This window comes from Gymnoscopelus microlampas, assembly GCF_963454915.1.
Source record: "Gymnoscopelus microlampas genome assembly, chromosome: 8".
NCBI classification, from domain to species: domain Eukaryota; kingdom Metazoa; phylum Chordata; class Actinopteri; order Myctophiformes; family Myctophidae; genus Gymnoscopelus; species Gymnoscopelus microlampas.
The window spans coordinates 11,446,483-11,464,070 of record NC_139945.1 but is presented as its reverse complement, the minus strand read 5'-3'; the positions used below and the strand labels follow the sequence as shown (position 1 = coordinate 11,464,070).

At 41.9% G+C, this 17,588-nt stretch overlaps 1 protein-coding gene across 1 annotated transcript in view; it reads left to right on the top strand.

The window, feature by feature from the left end:
* LOC311049894 (lissencephaly-1 homolog A-like) overlaps window positions 1-17,588 on the top strand; it is a 61,428-nt gene that overhangs the window by 42,676 nt on the left and 1,164 nt on the right. Inside the window, exons 6-11 of the mRNA XM_084063808.1 lie at window positions 3,017-3,185; window positions 8,187-8,289; window positions 9,142-9,370; window positions 13,919-14,020; window positions 15,749-15,905; window positions 17,585-17,588. The exon at window positions 17,585-17,588 is cut by the window's right edge and continues 1,164 nt beyond it. Coding sequence (XP_083919934.1) covers window positions 3,017-3,185; window positions 8,187-8,289; window positions 9,142-9,370; window positions 13,919-14,020; window positions 15,749-15,905; window positions 17,585-17,588 — 764 coding nt within the window. The remainder of the gene's footprint in view (window positions 1-3,016; window positions 3,186-8,186; window positions 8,290-9,141; window positions 9,371-13,918; window positions 14,021-15,748; window positions 15,906-17,584) is intronic.

Below are 17,588 nucleotides of genomic sequence, written 5' to 3'. Positions count from 1 at the left end.
AATAAAAGTTTGAGAACCATTGAGACTGATGAGCATTGCTGGAGACCTTGTTTACTCTCAGCCATGTAAACAACACAGGTCATCTCCAGGTTAACCTGCCCTGCTCTTAGGACAGCATGTCATGAGGGCCATCTGTGTCACAGCGTGCTCAGCCCCTCAGCTGCTAAGTTTTAGGTTTTAAAAGGTCATCAGTGATCTAAATACCAGCTCAGAGGCCTTGTGGTTATAGTGTCTGCCCTGAGAGTGGGGTGGGGGGGGGTTAATCCCCAGCCAAGTCATACCAAAGACTATAAAAATGGGACCCAATGCCTTCCTGCTTGGCACTCGGCATCAAGGTTTGGATTATAGGGTAAGTCCCTGTGACATACTAGCGTCATGTCCAGGGGGTGTACTTGTACATCAAGCTGCCTAACTAGGGGCCACATGGCTCTGGAACCGTTGGTTCCTGAGGCTACTTACTCACTTAATGATCTGAATATTATGTTGCTCGTAGGGTGACGCCACCTCTCCTTTTGAAACCAGTTAGAAAAAGGGTGAATTCAGCACAAATTGGCTCTCTGATTGGCAGTGGTGTAAAGTAACTAAGTACATTTACTACATGTACTAAACTACACAGTACAATTTTGAGGCCTTTCTACTTTACTTGAGTTTTTCCCAATTTTCGATACTTTTACTTCTACTCCACTACATCTCAGTGGCAAATATTATATTATACTTTTACTCTACTACAATTATTTGAAAACTTAGTTTACTAACCAGTTACTAGTTACATAGTAGATTTTGATTATTATTACAAAACATACATTACCCACTTCAGACTTCAAATGTTATACATTTGAAAACGTGTGAAATGGGACATATGCATAATGAGTGCTTTCTACTTTTTGTACTTTTAAGTACATTTTGATACAAATACTTTTTTACTTTTACTCAAGTCAATTTTGAATTCCAGACTTTTACTTGTAACAGAGTATTTCTACGTTGCAGTATTGATACTTTTGCTTAAGTACAAAATGTGAGTACTTTTTTCCACCACTGCTGATTGGTAGCCTGAGTGAACCACACTTGGCAGAGTTACCGGTGTTTGCTAACCCAGTGCCAGAGCACCAGAGCGGCCTGGATTTTGAGGGGAGCCCTCGCTAAGCTGCCCTCAAACAAGGTGGTGGGAGCAGACTTGGCAGCAGGGAGGAGGACGACCCAAATCAGGCAGAAGGATGGAGGGTGGATTTTCTGCTGTCACATTCTAACCAACCCCCACAACTCCCCCCTCCCCAAACAAGGGTCCACGGAGGGGCTTATATCCCCATGTGACGACAACCCGTCTGTCTGCCTGGAAACCATAGCCATAGGAATAGCCCACAACATCCCCACCCAGCCTTACTTACTGTGTGTTTACCAACTTCTGACTCCAGTCCCACTGTCAACACCATACCCAGCACAATGCACTGCTTTTTGGCTTACTATATCACCAGCAGCATCCCATCATTTGCATTTCATTGATTAGCCAGTCATTACGCACACGCCATAATTTGAACTAGTGCGGTATCCGTTGACAGAGTACTTAATGCAGTACCTGTTGTCAGAGTACTTAATGCAGTACCTGTTGTCAGAGTACTTAATGCAGTACCTGTTGTCAGAGTACTTAATGCAGTACCTGTTGTCAGAGTACAAATTACAATTTACCATTTAGGCATTTAGCAGACGCTCTTAATCCAGAGCGATTTACAGTAAGCAAGGTCAACACAAGATAATACCTTAAATGCATAGAAATAGTAATCTAATAATAAAATAAAAGAATACATAAGTAAACCAAGAATCCAATAATAAACTAATACTTAAGTAAACCAAGAACCACCAGCCTGTACAGATGCCATGTCAACAATGACCTGGCATCTGTCTACATAACATGCTATCTAAGTTACATTTTAGCCTTTGCATAAGATTACTTAGTGCAGTACCCAGTATCAGAGTATCACAGTGCTTAGGCCACTCTATTATGTCAATGTATAACGCTGAGAAAAAAAGCTAAAAGATACACGCATCCCAGACCTACTACTAGACTGGGTGCTGGATCAAAAAGTTGGAACAGTTGAAAAGAATAATACAAATCTGCACACCAGTATATTATAATGGTCCCATATGCAATTTAATGGTAGCCATTAACGCACCAACTTGGGAGAGTTCGGGCTCCATATGTGGGCATGAAGGGGAAGATAGACACACACAGATTCCTGGGATTTATAGATAGAATATGAGGACTTGGGAGCTCACTGAATATGTATGGTGTCACAATTTGTGAGCTGTTGGTGAGAAGCGCTTGGTCATTTCCAAGTTGGTATGACAGCATGCCAAGAGATGTCTCCTCTCCTGGCTGTCTCATGACTTCCCTGCCTGGGCAGAAAGCTGGCTCCTCGTCTCTCTTTGTGTCACTATAGTCTCTGCTAGGATGCTCAGCAGCACAGAGACAGAGGGTGACAAGGTGGGGACACAGATGATGTGGCATTTGGGTGCTCTGTTGGGGTTTGAGGGGTACAGCTGGTGTTTGTGTACAGTATGTATGTGTGTATGTTAGGGCTGCAACCAACCCTTATTTTTCATCATTGATTTCAGTCTAAAGTAATAACTTCGTAGATCTAAATCTAATTATGCGATTAATTTGGACTGCAAAATAGAGGATATAATAACGTAATAAAGTAAAACATTTGGGTAAATTCTTATTTTCTGAACCAAACGGACATCTTGAAATTGCTTAATATCATAGGATTATATTGTTGTTGTTGTTGCTGTTATTATCTTTATTTCTTGATTTTTCTTCTTCTTTATTTTATGGAACAAACACACTTGCACATTTTGGTGCCGTTGTAAACGGCACATGTTAGATATCTTTACACAATTGACTAACTGAATATTGAAATGGAAGTTGATTCATTTGATGTTTCACATGGCTGGCTCTGTTTTAGCAGATGTGCTGTTATTTTTGTATGTATGTTTAAGTGTCTATTGTCTCTTCCCTCAGGTGTGGGACTACGAGACGGGAGACTTTGAGCGCACACTGAAGGGCCACACAGACTCTGTGCAGGACATCTCTTTCGACCAGACTGGCAAACTGCTGGCGTCCTGCTCGGCAGACATGACTATCAAGCTGTGGGACTTCCAGGGCTTTGAGTGCATCAGGACTATGCATGGTGAGGATACATAGGATATCTATTCTTCTTATTATATTGTATATATTAGTCTGTCCGTGGCAGAACCCGGGGGGGGGGAGGTTCTGCCACAAAAAAATCATGTTGAGCGTCCCGAACTCGGGTCTGGCACCGATTCTAGGCTTCCTGATAGGTCAATCAGACGCTCAGCTTGACCGATTGGCAGGATACGCATGGCATTTATGCTGGGCTTCGCATGATGTTTGTGCAGAGTTACTAGGCTGGGCGCCATCCTAGTACATATAAGACTCACCTCTTCAGACTCCTCCTCACCCCCTAGCACTCACCTCTTCAGACTCCACCTCGCCCCCTAGCACTCACCTCTTCAGACTCCACCTCGCCCCCTAGCACTCACCTCTTTAGACTCCACCTCACCCCCTAGCACTCACCTCTTCAGACTCCACCTCACCCCCTAGCACTCACCTCTTTAGACTCCACCTCACCCCCTAGCACTCACCTCTTCAGACTCCACCTCACCCCCTAGCACTCACCTCTTCAGACTCCACCTCACCCCCTAGCACTCACCTCTTCAGACTTTGAATAGCCAAAGTGTAAAATTATGCTTTTTAGGTCAAATCAAAAAATGACACAGATGCTTCTCCCGGTCGGAAAGGGTTAACGCGATTATTAACAGCACAGGTAGTACAGTCAAAGGTTATGCTAAAAGGATAACACAAACAGCCACATGGGCCTGTTTCCATTGTGGTCTGTCTTTGTCACTTCTCCTTCTGTTTCTTAGGTTGGGTTTTCTTGACCACAGATTTGAAGAATGCAATTTAGATGGCATGCCATTTAGACAGATACCAGGTCCTTTATTTACCTGGTATGCTATAGTTTCAATGTACAGATTGTTAGCATAATTGTTTAGACAGCTCATGGTTTACCTGGTACCCTAGTTTCTTGAGGCACCACACTGCTCTCTCTACCTTCTATGTATGTGATTATTTGTCTAGCTTAGTGTAAGTCGCGCTGACTCTGCTAAATAACTAAATGGTAACTGTAATTATACCTGACCTGATGTACGTACCTGACCTGATAGTGCCTGATTGGTTTGGCCACTTGAGAAAGTATTACAGATGGAGAGAAAGAAAAGGGGTTGTTCTCATTCTCATCAGCTTAAACACTTGAGCCCTATTTTATAATGTACTTCTAGCATTTTGTATATATTGAATATTTTCGCCTATAATGACATGAACAGAATAGGGACGCCAGGGTGAGAGTGATAAAGTTATACTCCATTGCATGATGGTACTAACAGCATCATGCGAAAGAATATATTTTTTTATAAGCCTGTATTTGATAGCTGACAGTGGAGAGAGGGCCGGCCGGAAGAAAAACATAACTGAACCGCGGACTCGCTGATCAAGGCATTTTATGCCCATGTGGTATGCATCCTAACCTCTTGGATATCAGGTCTCCCCTGAATTTCATGCTACCTAACCCCCAGCCAGAGCAATCTGTAGCACAGATGGTACCTGTACCAATACGTTTAAGGGTTGATTTACATTAAGCTTCCTGTTTAAATGTGTTATGTATGGCTTCTCTGATTCAATGTTTGAAATGGAAGAGGTGTCGTGTGTTGGAACACGGTTTGATCAGAGTTCAAATGTAATTTACAGATAGTTCTCTGGAGACTTTGCCCAGGGCTCAGGTGCGACACACACAGGCTTCATTATCACATTAAATATTGCACAAAGCTGCTGAGGCTGAACAATCTGCTCCGGTGTGCACCAGCCCATCATGCCAAGCTCTGCCATTTTGCCCTGTCAAATCAGATTCTATGTTAAGGCTGGTCTGGGCATGATGACTTCAACCACATGAACCCTAACATCTAGGGCTGGTAGGGTAAAGTGAAACAAAGCTTGTTGCGATGCGTTGTGTAGATCGATGATTGGATCCACAAGCTCATGTTAATACTTTTCATTGGTTAAACATATTTATTTATTTAACAATTTTCAACCTTGCATCCCTATTTTTAGACAGGTCATTATAGACAAAATAATGCAGATCTACAAGCTCACAATGCGCCACACACTGTCATACGCAAAGTGTAAAATAGGTCATTAATTTATAATAATAAAAAAAAGGATGAGATACAAGGTTTCTCCCCGACAGTGACGATAATATATATCATTTTAGGGGGAAGTGGATATACTGGCACAGCCCTACTTCTTGGCTCGCCCTCTCATTCCTCTTTGAACACCCTCCTTCAGTCTACTCTTCTCTACATGCGACTGGCTCCAAATCTCTTTGGAATTAGCTAATTTGCAGCGTTTAATATTAAAGAGTCTGAAGCGTGGCCGTATTATTTTTCTCATCTGGGGAATATAGGGTGCCATCGCTCATGTCATCATTGAGGCAGTTCCTCCGGCGGTGTGGCCCCGTCTTTTAAGTCCTAATTGCCAACTAAATGGCAGAGGCATGATAGTCTACATGGGGCCCTGAGGCCCTACTGTTTTGGGGACCACCACGAGAGTGGTGCTGAAAAGGAAATCCCCCCCCACCCGCCACACACATACAGACACACGCGCACACACCAGCACCCTAAGTCATATTGTTGCTTTCGGGCAGAAATCTTATCTATCTCCATATTTCATAATTTTATCTATTTTTCTCTTTAAATTAATACCCTTTTTTATACATCGTCGTATGACATTGTCACGCAATGGTAGCAACAAGCTACAGGCTATTTTTGCTAATGCCGTTCCAAAAACAGGGACGCCAGGTTTGAAAGTGGTTAAGCCTGTCTGTGGGTTTTATACATATTTATCCAATGAAAATGATTAATTAAGAGCTTGTGACTAAATAATTGCTACATTGGATCCATTTGGCACGCAGGTTTGTTTTTTCCGTTTCCTGAAAAGTAACGATTTTGGACATACAAGGTTTCCACCCGACAGAGACGTCGGGTGGAAGTCTTGGCGTTTGACCTTGCAGTGCGCTGCTCTTCACGTCTCTCCCCATGAAACTCCCAAAATATTGCATGCCCGCACACAGCGCACAGCAGACAGCCATGAATATAAATGAAGACTTAATAAGCTTGTTCACCCTCACGGACAAGTAGAGCTCAACCACACTTAAATCCACATCAGACCTGTAAACCTCCACGTGTATGTAAATCAGTGCTTCTCAAAGTGGGGTCCACTCCAGGGGACCCTCAGGATTCCATTTCAATCGAACCCAGTTCGATTTGTGCGCCTTTTCGCATGCGGTTAAAACTGCTGGTTAAATCGTACCCTGTTTGCAAAGGCCTTTATGAGGATCCTTGTAATTAAAATGATGCTTTGTAAATCCTTTCTTTTCAGCATGTGAGGAACAGATTTAACTGGTCACCTTGTCCATTTCTTTCGGGGGGGGGGGGGGGGGCGGGGGGGGTGTAATTCACAACAAGTCAGTATGAGCTGGCACTTATTCCCTCAACAGATGTGCTCACACTGTGCAGAAAAGAGAAGGGGGATCACTCTCATCCCGTCCTACTTCAACCCCTCCTTTTCTTTTTCATCCCCTCCTTTCCTTGCTACCCTTCATCCCTTTTCACTCCACTCCCTCATTACTCTCATTCCTCCTCTCTCCTTTTTCCTGTACCCTCGTCTTCTCTCCCCCGTGCATCTCTCACCCCCCCCCCCCCCCCCCCCCTCCTCACCAGGCTGGCTGGTTTGGTGGAGGAGATTAGTGCCGATTTGGACAGCAGTTTAATTATCCTTTTCAGCCTCCAGATAGCAGTTTTTTTCTGTCTAGCTGCCACCCATTGTTACAGACTAGTACCCCCCCCCCCCCCCCCCCCCCCCACAACAGAGCACACCCACATTTAACCCATTAAGACCGGGAACGCATCTGTGTCATTTTAAGATTTCTTTGGCTGTTCCAAAATAGCAGATATGAGCTTGTAGATCTGCTATTTTTTGAAAAATCTTGGAAAATTTGTGCAAATCGTTGAATATATATGTTTTAAAGCAACAAAGAAATACTCAAATCTTTTCTTCTAGGGATTCTACAAATGTCTTCTAAATCCTAACAGTCTTTTGAAAAAACTTATGTTGCTATAATATCAGTGGTACTCATGTCAAGGACCCCCACAATTATATGTATTTGACCACAGACCCCCATTTCAAAATATGATGTTCCAGGGACCCACCAGAAGCAAAGATTTTACTTAAAAATGTTAGCTTTAAAGACAAATATATATTCAAAGATTTGCAATCATTTTCACGATTTTTCAAAAATAGCAGCTCTACAAGCTCATAGCGTGGCACTCAGTGCCGCACTATGAGCTTGTAGATCTTCTTTTTTTTAATAGCCAAAGAAATCTTAAAATGACACCGATGCGTTCCCGGATTGAATGGGTTAAGCTTCCCTAATGGAGCCTACTTACCATTTTGCTCATCTGTTTAGCAGCTTAAATATGTCCTCCCAACTAGGTAATTAGCTGCCTCTTCTTATGCCCATGGACACACCAAATTGGCCATCTCACACGTCACTTAATTGACCGATTGGGCCTAAAAACATTTTTTTTGGGGGGGCCTGTTGCTAACAGAAGACATTTAAACACGAGGTTTGGCAAGTGGATTTTAAACAGGATTCATCCATCAATTAAACCCTATATTAAATTGTCAGAAGTTGTTGTGTCTGACTTTTATTTAATTGTTGCAAATGTAGGACTGGGCATTACTAAATTCATATTCTAGACTAGATATCATCTAGGATTTTTGGATTGTTGTCTTTTCCTGGTTTGAAATGCTGCATAAAGTGATGGAATTTTCTTACATTTTCTATGTGTTCTATTATTTGCCTTTACCCATTTGGTTATTTGGCGTTTGAATATCTCACTGTGTAAATATTTTGTGAAAAGCGTCAATAGTCAATCCCCCGCAATCTCAACATCGATGTCGAGACATTTGGATCAAACATGCTGTGATATTTTATTTTTGTCCGTATACCGCCCTGCCCTATGCAAAATTCTCATCTTTGTTTTGTGTGTTCCAGGACATGACCACAATGTTTCATCTGTAGCCATCATGCCCAATGGAGATCACATAGTATCTGCCTCTAGGGACAAAACCATGAAAATGTGGGAGGTGGCCACAGGGTATGTATCCACCTTCCTGTCAAGCTTTATTCCAACCATTCTTCTTGTTGTTTACAAGCAGTGGGATTATAATAAACTGTATTTATATAGCACTTCAAAAACAGGTTTACAAAGTGCTTCACACACAGTACATAAAAACAAACAAGAAATATAAAGGCAATTAAATGGAAATTAAAAACAAAGGAACAATACAAAAATAATAAGAAAAAATAAGAGTGAAAGTCCATTCCTTCTAGCTAAAAGCCATTATATAATGAGTTTTTAAAATAATTGTAAAAGTGACACTGAAGTGGCTTGTCTAATTTCCAGCTGTAGTTGGTTCCACAAATGTAGAGCCCTAGCAACGAAGGCCCTATCGCCTTCCGCCACAAGCCTTGTCCTGGGGGTGTCCAAATAAAAAAGTTATTATGACATGGATTCAAGTTTTCAGTCACCTCGAGTCCACGATTGACCGTAACATGAGTATTTTAATTGGTTAAATAAATTTGCATTATAATACATGCTTCTGTACATAAGCATCTTCCATAAAACCCTAATGGTCTCACAAATTTCATAAAATCAAAGGTTAAAAAGCCTCAATCTGATTGCTTCAACCGGTTGGCTGTATGTATGTACTGTAGAACCCCAGGAACGTACATTAACATGATTACACAGGAACACCATCATTTTATATATTGTGCGATTCGTGTTAATGCTGTTTCACAAAATCGCAGATATGGACTTTACCAAAAAAACTAAACAATCGTGAGATCTTTCTTTTATTATTTATTTTTGCTTTGACGTCTGTATTATGTTATTAATTGTTGCCTCCGTTCTGATGATGTTTTTCCATCTTTTCATCCCCACCATCAGCTACTGTGTGAAGACCTTCACAGGCCACAGGGAGTGGGTGCGCATGGTGCGGCCCAACCAGGACGGCACACTGCTGGCCAGCTGCTCCAATGACCAGACGGTGCGTGTGTGGGTGGTCGCCTCCAAAGACTGCAAAGCGGAGCTGCGGGAGCACGAGCACGTGGTGGAGTGCATCGCCTGGGCTCCCGAGAGCGCCCACCCTACCATCCTGGAGGCCACAGGCTCCGAGGTGTGTGTGTGGCGTTGTTTCACTTTGCAGCTGCTTTTCTCAAAGACATGAACCTTGCTTTCCACCTGCTAGCTAAACATAGAAGTATAGAGGAGAATAAGACTTATGTTTAGACTGGCAGTCTAAATCTGATTTATGGCCTTGATTGGAATCAGATTATTATTATTTTTATCAAATTTGATGCAAAAACAATAGGAGGGAAACCAGACCACTGTATAATGCAAAAAAAAGTTTTAATGCCTTCAAGCTATTTTACAACTTCTTGTTTAAGCAAATTAACAAACAAGCGGCTAAAACCTTACAGACTTCTCAGCAATGCGTTTCAAGTATTATAACTCTTAGGCAGCAATGATCAAATCTGAACAGCAGAAAAACCATATGGAAACAGGATTTTGTAATCCAGATTTGAAACACATACTGGGGTCGTTCAGAAACGCGATTAAAATCTGATCTCTAAATATTGTCTCAGTCTGGACTCTCGGACACTGAAGCCTGATCTATACTTGGCTATTTAATTTATGTATTCATTTTTAGCTTTTTACCGTTTAATTGTAGTCGTTATGCCAATTGATTCCTCCCCACACACGTGTGTGTTGTCACTGCTGTTTTATCCTACTGACTCACCTGCCAGTGAGGAGCCCCCACCAGGAGGATGCAGATCCTTCGTTCTACTCCTCCCGCCCAACACTCCCTGCTGACAGGTGCCGGCCCCAGCCCGTAGGATTACGTGCGGTGACAATTTTCACCCTCCCCACCGGCTTCCCAAATTAAGCATTTCTCACGCTTATGTCGACATGGATAATCAATGCACAGCAACCAGTGCAGACAGAGTGGAGAGAAACACATCGGACAAAACAAACAGAACAGTGTGTGGATAGAAACAAATCAGATTTGCCTGCAGTCTGAACAAAGCCTAAAAGTGTGTGAAGTTGGATTGATGCCAGGCACCACATTTGGTGTTTCTCAGTCAACACACTGCCTGCCCACAAGTTTAGAATAATTTTTGTCATGAATATATTATAGACTAAAGTAAATTAGAGACTTGATTCACAAGCAAATTTCAATTAACAGGCAGCATATGCCAGAGTTTCAGTCCCAATGATGCCAAACACATGTTCAGTTGAGTTCTTGAGTTATGCTGAATTCACACCAACTATCACACTGATAATAGTCTTACTCTGCACGTTTTTTCTGCTAGACGGCATGTGTACAAAATGTCATAAACATCCACGTCACCTCCTGTGTATACTCCCTAGTTCACACCTACTGTAGTTTATACCTCAGCGAGATGGTTGCCACCTTGTCTCACGCGCAAAGTCTTTCTACTGGCTCCGCCTCCTGTCGAATCACCCCTCAAGAGAAATTTGATGTCTCCCCGGGACCCAAACTTGTAAAAATAGCAGATGTACAAGCTCACAACACGTCTCATGACAAAAATGTAGAACACATGTTCCTGGTCTACAACAATAAAGGGTTACCATAAAAATGGGTCATCGACTCACTGTTTGAGAACCACTGCCATAGACAATGCATGGAACTACATGGTGTAAATCCAGCGTTAAAGCAGTACTAGGTGGCCCGTGGCCGACTGACTATGTGCTAAATAAATACTGAAGTTTTATATGCCCATTGGTGGAAAAAGATGTCTGCTTCAAAGCCTTATTAATTCTTTATAACACAACAGCTTAGTGCTCTGAAAATAGATGATCTATTAGCTAACAACATGTCGCAGACGGAGTATAATTTAGGCATAAGCAGTCTGACGATTGAATTACTTAGTCGAATAATTAATCGGTCAGTTTGGTATTGGTCAACCAAGACTTTTTGTTAATTGATTAGTCTTTAGTTTTAATGCTTTTCTATTCTTTCATTCCATCAGTCTATGGGAAGTTAACATCAGAATGTTCAGTTCTCAACCTCAACGTCTCCCCATGAATGTATGCAGCAAACTCAATGCTACACAGCTTGTCAATTAAAGGGGCGTGAAACCCTAGGCTGATTTTGTAGTTTATTGTCAGGTTCAGTTCAGAGAAAACATGACAGGCTAGTAAGCAATGCAGCTGCAGCTAATCAAATGAATAATGGGTGTGTTAGGTTTAGGTGTGCCCGGAGCCATGGGGGGTACCAATGTGGACAGTATTGACACACCTAAAATCTAACACACCCATTATGAATTTGATTAGCTGCACCTGCGTTGCTTACATCAGTGGTTCTCAAACCTTTTCATGTCAAGGACCCCCAAATTGACACTTAATAGCCCGCGGACCCCCATTTGAAAAGATATGCCAGGGACCCCTGTAAGAGAAGATGTTTACGGCTCTATAGCAGTGATTCTCAACCATTTTAATTTCAAGGACCCCCAGTTTGACATGCATTAGGCTACGGACCCCCATTTAATGGCATTTCTATCTCTGGGACCCCAATTAATATTGTAAAATCAATGTTAATCTAACTCTGAGAATGTACAACTGGAACCAAATTTGTACACTCTCAGAGTTACAGACCCATAAGGGTCCATTTGGTTCCTGTCCATCATTTAGCTGGGAACCCCCTCAAGTACCCCTGGGGGTCCCCGGACCCCACTTTGAGAACCAACGGCTTACATCACAGTGTACTATGTGGTCAGCCTTATGCAACCTGACATGTTTTTTTTGGTTTTTTTTTTCAATACCAAAAACCAGCATAGGACAGCCCTAGAATTTTTGTCCTCCAAATGCCTATCCAGGTTAGTGAGGCCGTCTGCCGCAACCTAAAACGCACCTTCTACACCCAGACAAACTGTCAGACAGCCATGTGTCTGGATTAGACCGTGAAATGAACAGTGTGTGCGTGCGTGTGCGCGCACACTCACACACACCGACACACACCACCCTCTCGGTGGTGCAGCAGTGCCAAGGCCCAGGGTCAGCCCGTAATCCCTCCACCCTCCCCTCTCCCTGTTGCCTTGTGATCAAGCGTATCCAATTGTAGCCTCATGTGATTAAAACAACATTTGTCCTCACAGTGAGGGCTCCACCAGCAGCCCTCTCTCCCCTGGTACAAAGAAACACTATGTCCTCCTGTTGCACTGAAGCTTCCCTTTCATCCTGTTATTCCTTATGCCTTTGAAGTAAAATAAATATATATATACACACATACTACTGTATGTCCTTGCTGTCGGGCAGAAATCTATTATTTTCCTAACATTAACGCTCTATTTTATGCTATAATGATAACTATATTGGATCCAATGGAACACAGGTAATTATTTTCCATTTTCTGAAAAGTAACAGTTTTGAACACCTGATAGTAACGATATATGATTTATTTCAAATTGTCAAATAAAAAAGGATCAAACTTGGTCTCAAGTTAAAACAAGCTCTTATCTTGTTGACCCGTAACACCAATAACACTGGGGTTTATAGTTTTACTTGATTGATTTTCCAGGGCATCTTTGAGGCATTTCTGACACTAATTATGTTGGAAGTATACCAGACTTGCATGCGTGCGCGCACACACACACACACACACACACACACACACACACACACACACACTGGTTCTCCCAATCTGTTCTTTGAGCGTTCTGCCTGTGTGAAGATGACAAATTGACACTCGTCTAGCAGAGCAGGTTCAGGTCGAGTGAAGGCAGCATTTCTCCTGACATCAATTATGCTTTCACAGTTTGGAGACCAAAAGCAGCCGCACGTTAATCTTGACATAGAAAAACCGTCCTGCCCTCAATAATTAAATGTGTCTGCCATCCTAACTGTTTGAACTTGTCCTCCCCTGATACATAACAGACACAAACTGTTAGGCATGTCAAGACTTTTTCGCTCCACTGTGCCTAATGCACACACCCACCCACCCAGCAGACAGGACCATGCTTTGATTGGTTAGCGCCCAAGAAGAAGAGACAACAAAAGTAATGCTCTGATGAGCTGTTTGTGTTTTATGGGGCCTAATGGTACCTTGAGTAGAACAATGAGAAATAACATGTCACATTGCAGTACAGAAGTACTGTATAATGTTACCACTTCAAACACCCTATGCAATTGAACATCTGAAGTGCATCGGGAAAGCGTGTTATTCTAAGAATAATTGTTATCCAATTTGCTAAATACAAATACGTATTACCTGTTAATGTCATTTTGTTACACTGAATGTGGATTGTCTGACAAAAGCACAATGCATGTTCAATAACTTAAGCATCACTAACTGTTATACTGTATGTACGGTATGTTAAGAATCGAGGGGATTAGTTTAGTCACTCACTCATTGAAATGAAATTTGTCCCTGAGCAAGACTCTAAACCCCTAATTGCTCACAGGTTCTCATTGGAAACAAGACCGCAAGGACTTTCATGAACGACCTGTTAAAAGGAATTATCCTTATCCTTATACAGGTACAAGCAGCGACATGTTAGTGTGACATTCATATGTCAGGTGAAAATAGAAACATTTGTGGATACTGGATATGCAGGTAATCCTGCTTGGTCATGTAGGCTGAAGACTTATTTATTGTTTATATTTATTAATGTATTTTATTGTTTTTTTTTTTACTTACCAGACCAAGAAGAGCGGCAAGCCTGGTCCCTTCCTGCTGTCTGGCTCCAGAGACAAAACGGTTAAGATGTGGGATGTCTCTACTGGAATGTGCATTATGACACTGGTAAGTATGCAGACATAGAGCTTCTATGTCAACTAGATGCCTATTTTAGCTGTACTGAGAGCTTAACCCATTGAGACCTGAAGCCGATTCTACATGTCTCCTAAATCCCAACGGCATTCTCAAAAACGTACGTTTCTATATCAGTGGTGCTCAATCTTTTTCATGTCAAGGACCCCCACAATTATGTGTATTTGGCCGCGGACCCCCATCAAAATATTTTGTTCCAGGGACCCCCCAGAAGCAAAGATTTGAGTTACAAATGTTCGCTTTAACAATATATATATTCAAAGATTTGCACACATTTTCACGATTTTTCAAAAAATAGCAGATCTACAAGCTCGTAGCGCGGCACTCGGTGCCGCGCTATGAGCTTGTATATCTGCTATTTTTGAATAGCCCAAAGTGTAAAATAATGCTTCAGATGTTCATTTGGTCTGGTTTTTAGCTTAAATCTAAAAATGACACAGTTCCAGGTCTTAATGGGTTAAATGGGGATGAAACCCTAGGCTAATTCTGTGGTTTGTTTTCCACTTCAGGTAAAAAATAAAATAAAACTTACAGCAGGGTAAAAACATGGCAGGCTGCATAAGACTGATCTGTCTACTCTGTGATGTAAGCAACACAACTGAAGCCACAGCTACATTAGGTGTGTCAATGTCCATTGATAATGTTGTCTATAGTTGGCACCAGGGCAGGAATTTCAGGGAGGCCATTGCCCTTGTTGCCCCTCAGTTTGGCCTTGTGCCCCTCAAAAAAATGGCATGCCCTGAGGCCACGGTGGCCTTAATGCCCCAGGTGACACTACCACTTTCTCCTCTGTCTCTTTCTTGTCAATATGTAGACACCAGTGTCTCTTTCTTTCCGGTGTCTTTTGTTGAGATTCTGAATTCTTAACTCCTCTGAGTCCCCATCTTTAAACCAATCCTGTAACTTTGATTGGTGCAGGGCTGAGCATGGATCAGATTGTAAATACCACCATTCAATTATTTCACTGCAGATAATCTACATTAAATAAAAAAAATCATCCGTAACCCTTAAATTCAATTGATTCTTTCAATGGACTAAAATCTTGTTTCATTTGATGGCATTCCTGCACTGGTATTTGGCCTTTGTGCCCTAAAAAATGGACAACACTAAAGGCCAAGTGCCCCTAAGGCCTTGCCCCTAAAATGATGAAATTCCAGGCCTGGTTGGCACATTGGCACCCTCTGGTGCAGCCGAGTTTCTAACGAGGCTGCCATGTTTTAACCTGCTGTAGTTTTTAACCTGGAACTGGAAAACAAACTACACATTCAGCCTAGGATTTCATTCCCCTTTAAAAGACACCCTCCCTTTAAAAGACACCCTTTCAAGTAATGTTTATAAAGAAGTGTTTTGATTATGAAACAAGACCATGATTGCCAGAACTCTAAAGTCCTTCTGGTACTTCTTAATTCATTAAGGCACGGGCAGCATGCACGGACGTGTTTCTTCAGTGCGTACACCCGCTGAGGAAGGCTTGACACCGAAACGCGTCCTTGCATGCTTCCATGCCTTAATGAATTAAAAAGTACCAGAAGGTCTTTGGAGTGCTGCCTACAGTATTATTTCCTTATTATGAGTCTCTGTGTGCCGGGCACCTGGCAAATTGCATTTATATAGACTGAATGTGCTTGTTTTTGTTTATACTTTGATTGTGAAATAAACTGTTGCCATTAGCCTTTACAATGTACCATCATGTATGCATAGGTTGGCCATGACAACTGGGTGCGTGGGGTGATTGTCCATCCCGGAGGCAAGTTCATTGTGACCTGTGCAGACGACAAGACTCTACGGATCTGGGACTATAAGAATAAACGCTGCATGAAGACCCTGTGTGCCCACGAACACTTTGTTACCTCTCTGGGTAAGCAGTCAGGGCTGCAGCTAGACATTATCTTCTCAGCCATTTTTCTATATATATATATTTTTAAGATATTTTTTAGGGTTTTAGTATGCCTTTTAGAGGGTAGATGGACAGGAAACGGGGAGAGCGAGATTGGGATAGACACTCAGTAAAGATTGTTGGGAACGGTGACTGGAACCCGCGATGCACTGTCAGGCATAGTAGCAGCTTTTTGTATAGATTAGAGATTATTGTTAGGGATGTCCGATTTTATCGGCCTCCCGATATTATCGGCCGATATTAGCATAAAAATTGATATCGGGAAAATATCGGTATCGTTTTTTTTTTTTTTTTTGCTTTATAAATAAGTTACAGGAGTTCTTACTGTATATGGTGTGTGTGATATGAAATTTGAGCTTACCCTAATCACAATAATCCCCGCATATATCGGTATCGGTTGATATCGGTATCGGTAATTAAGAGTTGGACAATATCGGTATATCGGTTATCGGTAAAAAAGCCAATATCGGACAACCCTAATTATTGTATAATATACTAAATTGATTAGTCTGATTAAGTCATATTTTATACTGGTGCCAAAATTGCTATGCGACATGTTTCGAGGTTGTATAGCGGCGATTTTTGGAAACGTTTTGAAAACCTTTGAATTTTTTTTTCTTCATAATAATCAAAATTTTCCCCCAAAATCAACTATTTTATTAAAATAGAATAAATAGATTTGTTCAATACAGTGTTGCACCCTTAGTAAAGCAGTTCCTCCACCTGTCTGTGAAGGAGCAGACGGTCCTTATGGCTGGCAGACAGGCGGGGGGTTGGGGGCTATTCTTTGTTTAGCTGCTTGGTCTCCTGAGGTTCCCCCCTCAGGTAGATGTTATGATGGGTGCAGGGGTTATACCAAGCTGCTTCTGAATGCTTCAATATGTGTAGAAAGGGCGAGGCTGCGTTTCAATAGCAGCCCCGTTTCCATCAGTTTCCTGGGGGCTTAATGGAAGCTGGGGTCTAAGAGGTAGACAAACACTCCAGGATTCTCCCAGTCCCCCCCCCCACCCAGAAAAATAGAGATTTCATTTTCCTTTTTTCCACCACATCAAGGTTTAGGAACTGTCCTCTGGAGCTTTCCTGGCTCTCTGGCTAGCTTTCCTTGCATCCTGCCTCAAACAGAATGATGCTGTAAGCTATTGATTGAATCCTGGAGCTGCTTAGGACAGGCAAACTACCTTTTGTTGTGGATTGACTCCCTTTGTGTACGATCCCATCTGTATCTACTATCAGAATATGGTCACATGTTTATCTAGTGTTCTTATATGATCTGTGTGTCGGGTATCAGTACTATGATACGTGTATCTACTATCAGTCGTTGCTGTCATTGTTTTTTTGTAAATTACCGCCCTACTTGATCATACTACAGCGTCACACAAAAGCATCAGAAGTAGCAGATCTACAAGCTCGAAACGCGGCGCGAAACGACATGTTTTTAATTGGTTACAGGCTTTACATTTTAATCCTGAAAAGAAAGAGTTTTGGACATTTTTCAAGTATTGGGCCAAAAGAAATGCTTGATAAAAGATAATTAAATGTGATGTCAGATAGTTACGTTTGATTAACTGTGGCTTGACTATCACCTTCAGTTGAAGCTGTACCTCTTCCTTTGTAGTAATATTATTGTCTCGTTTCCTCAGATTT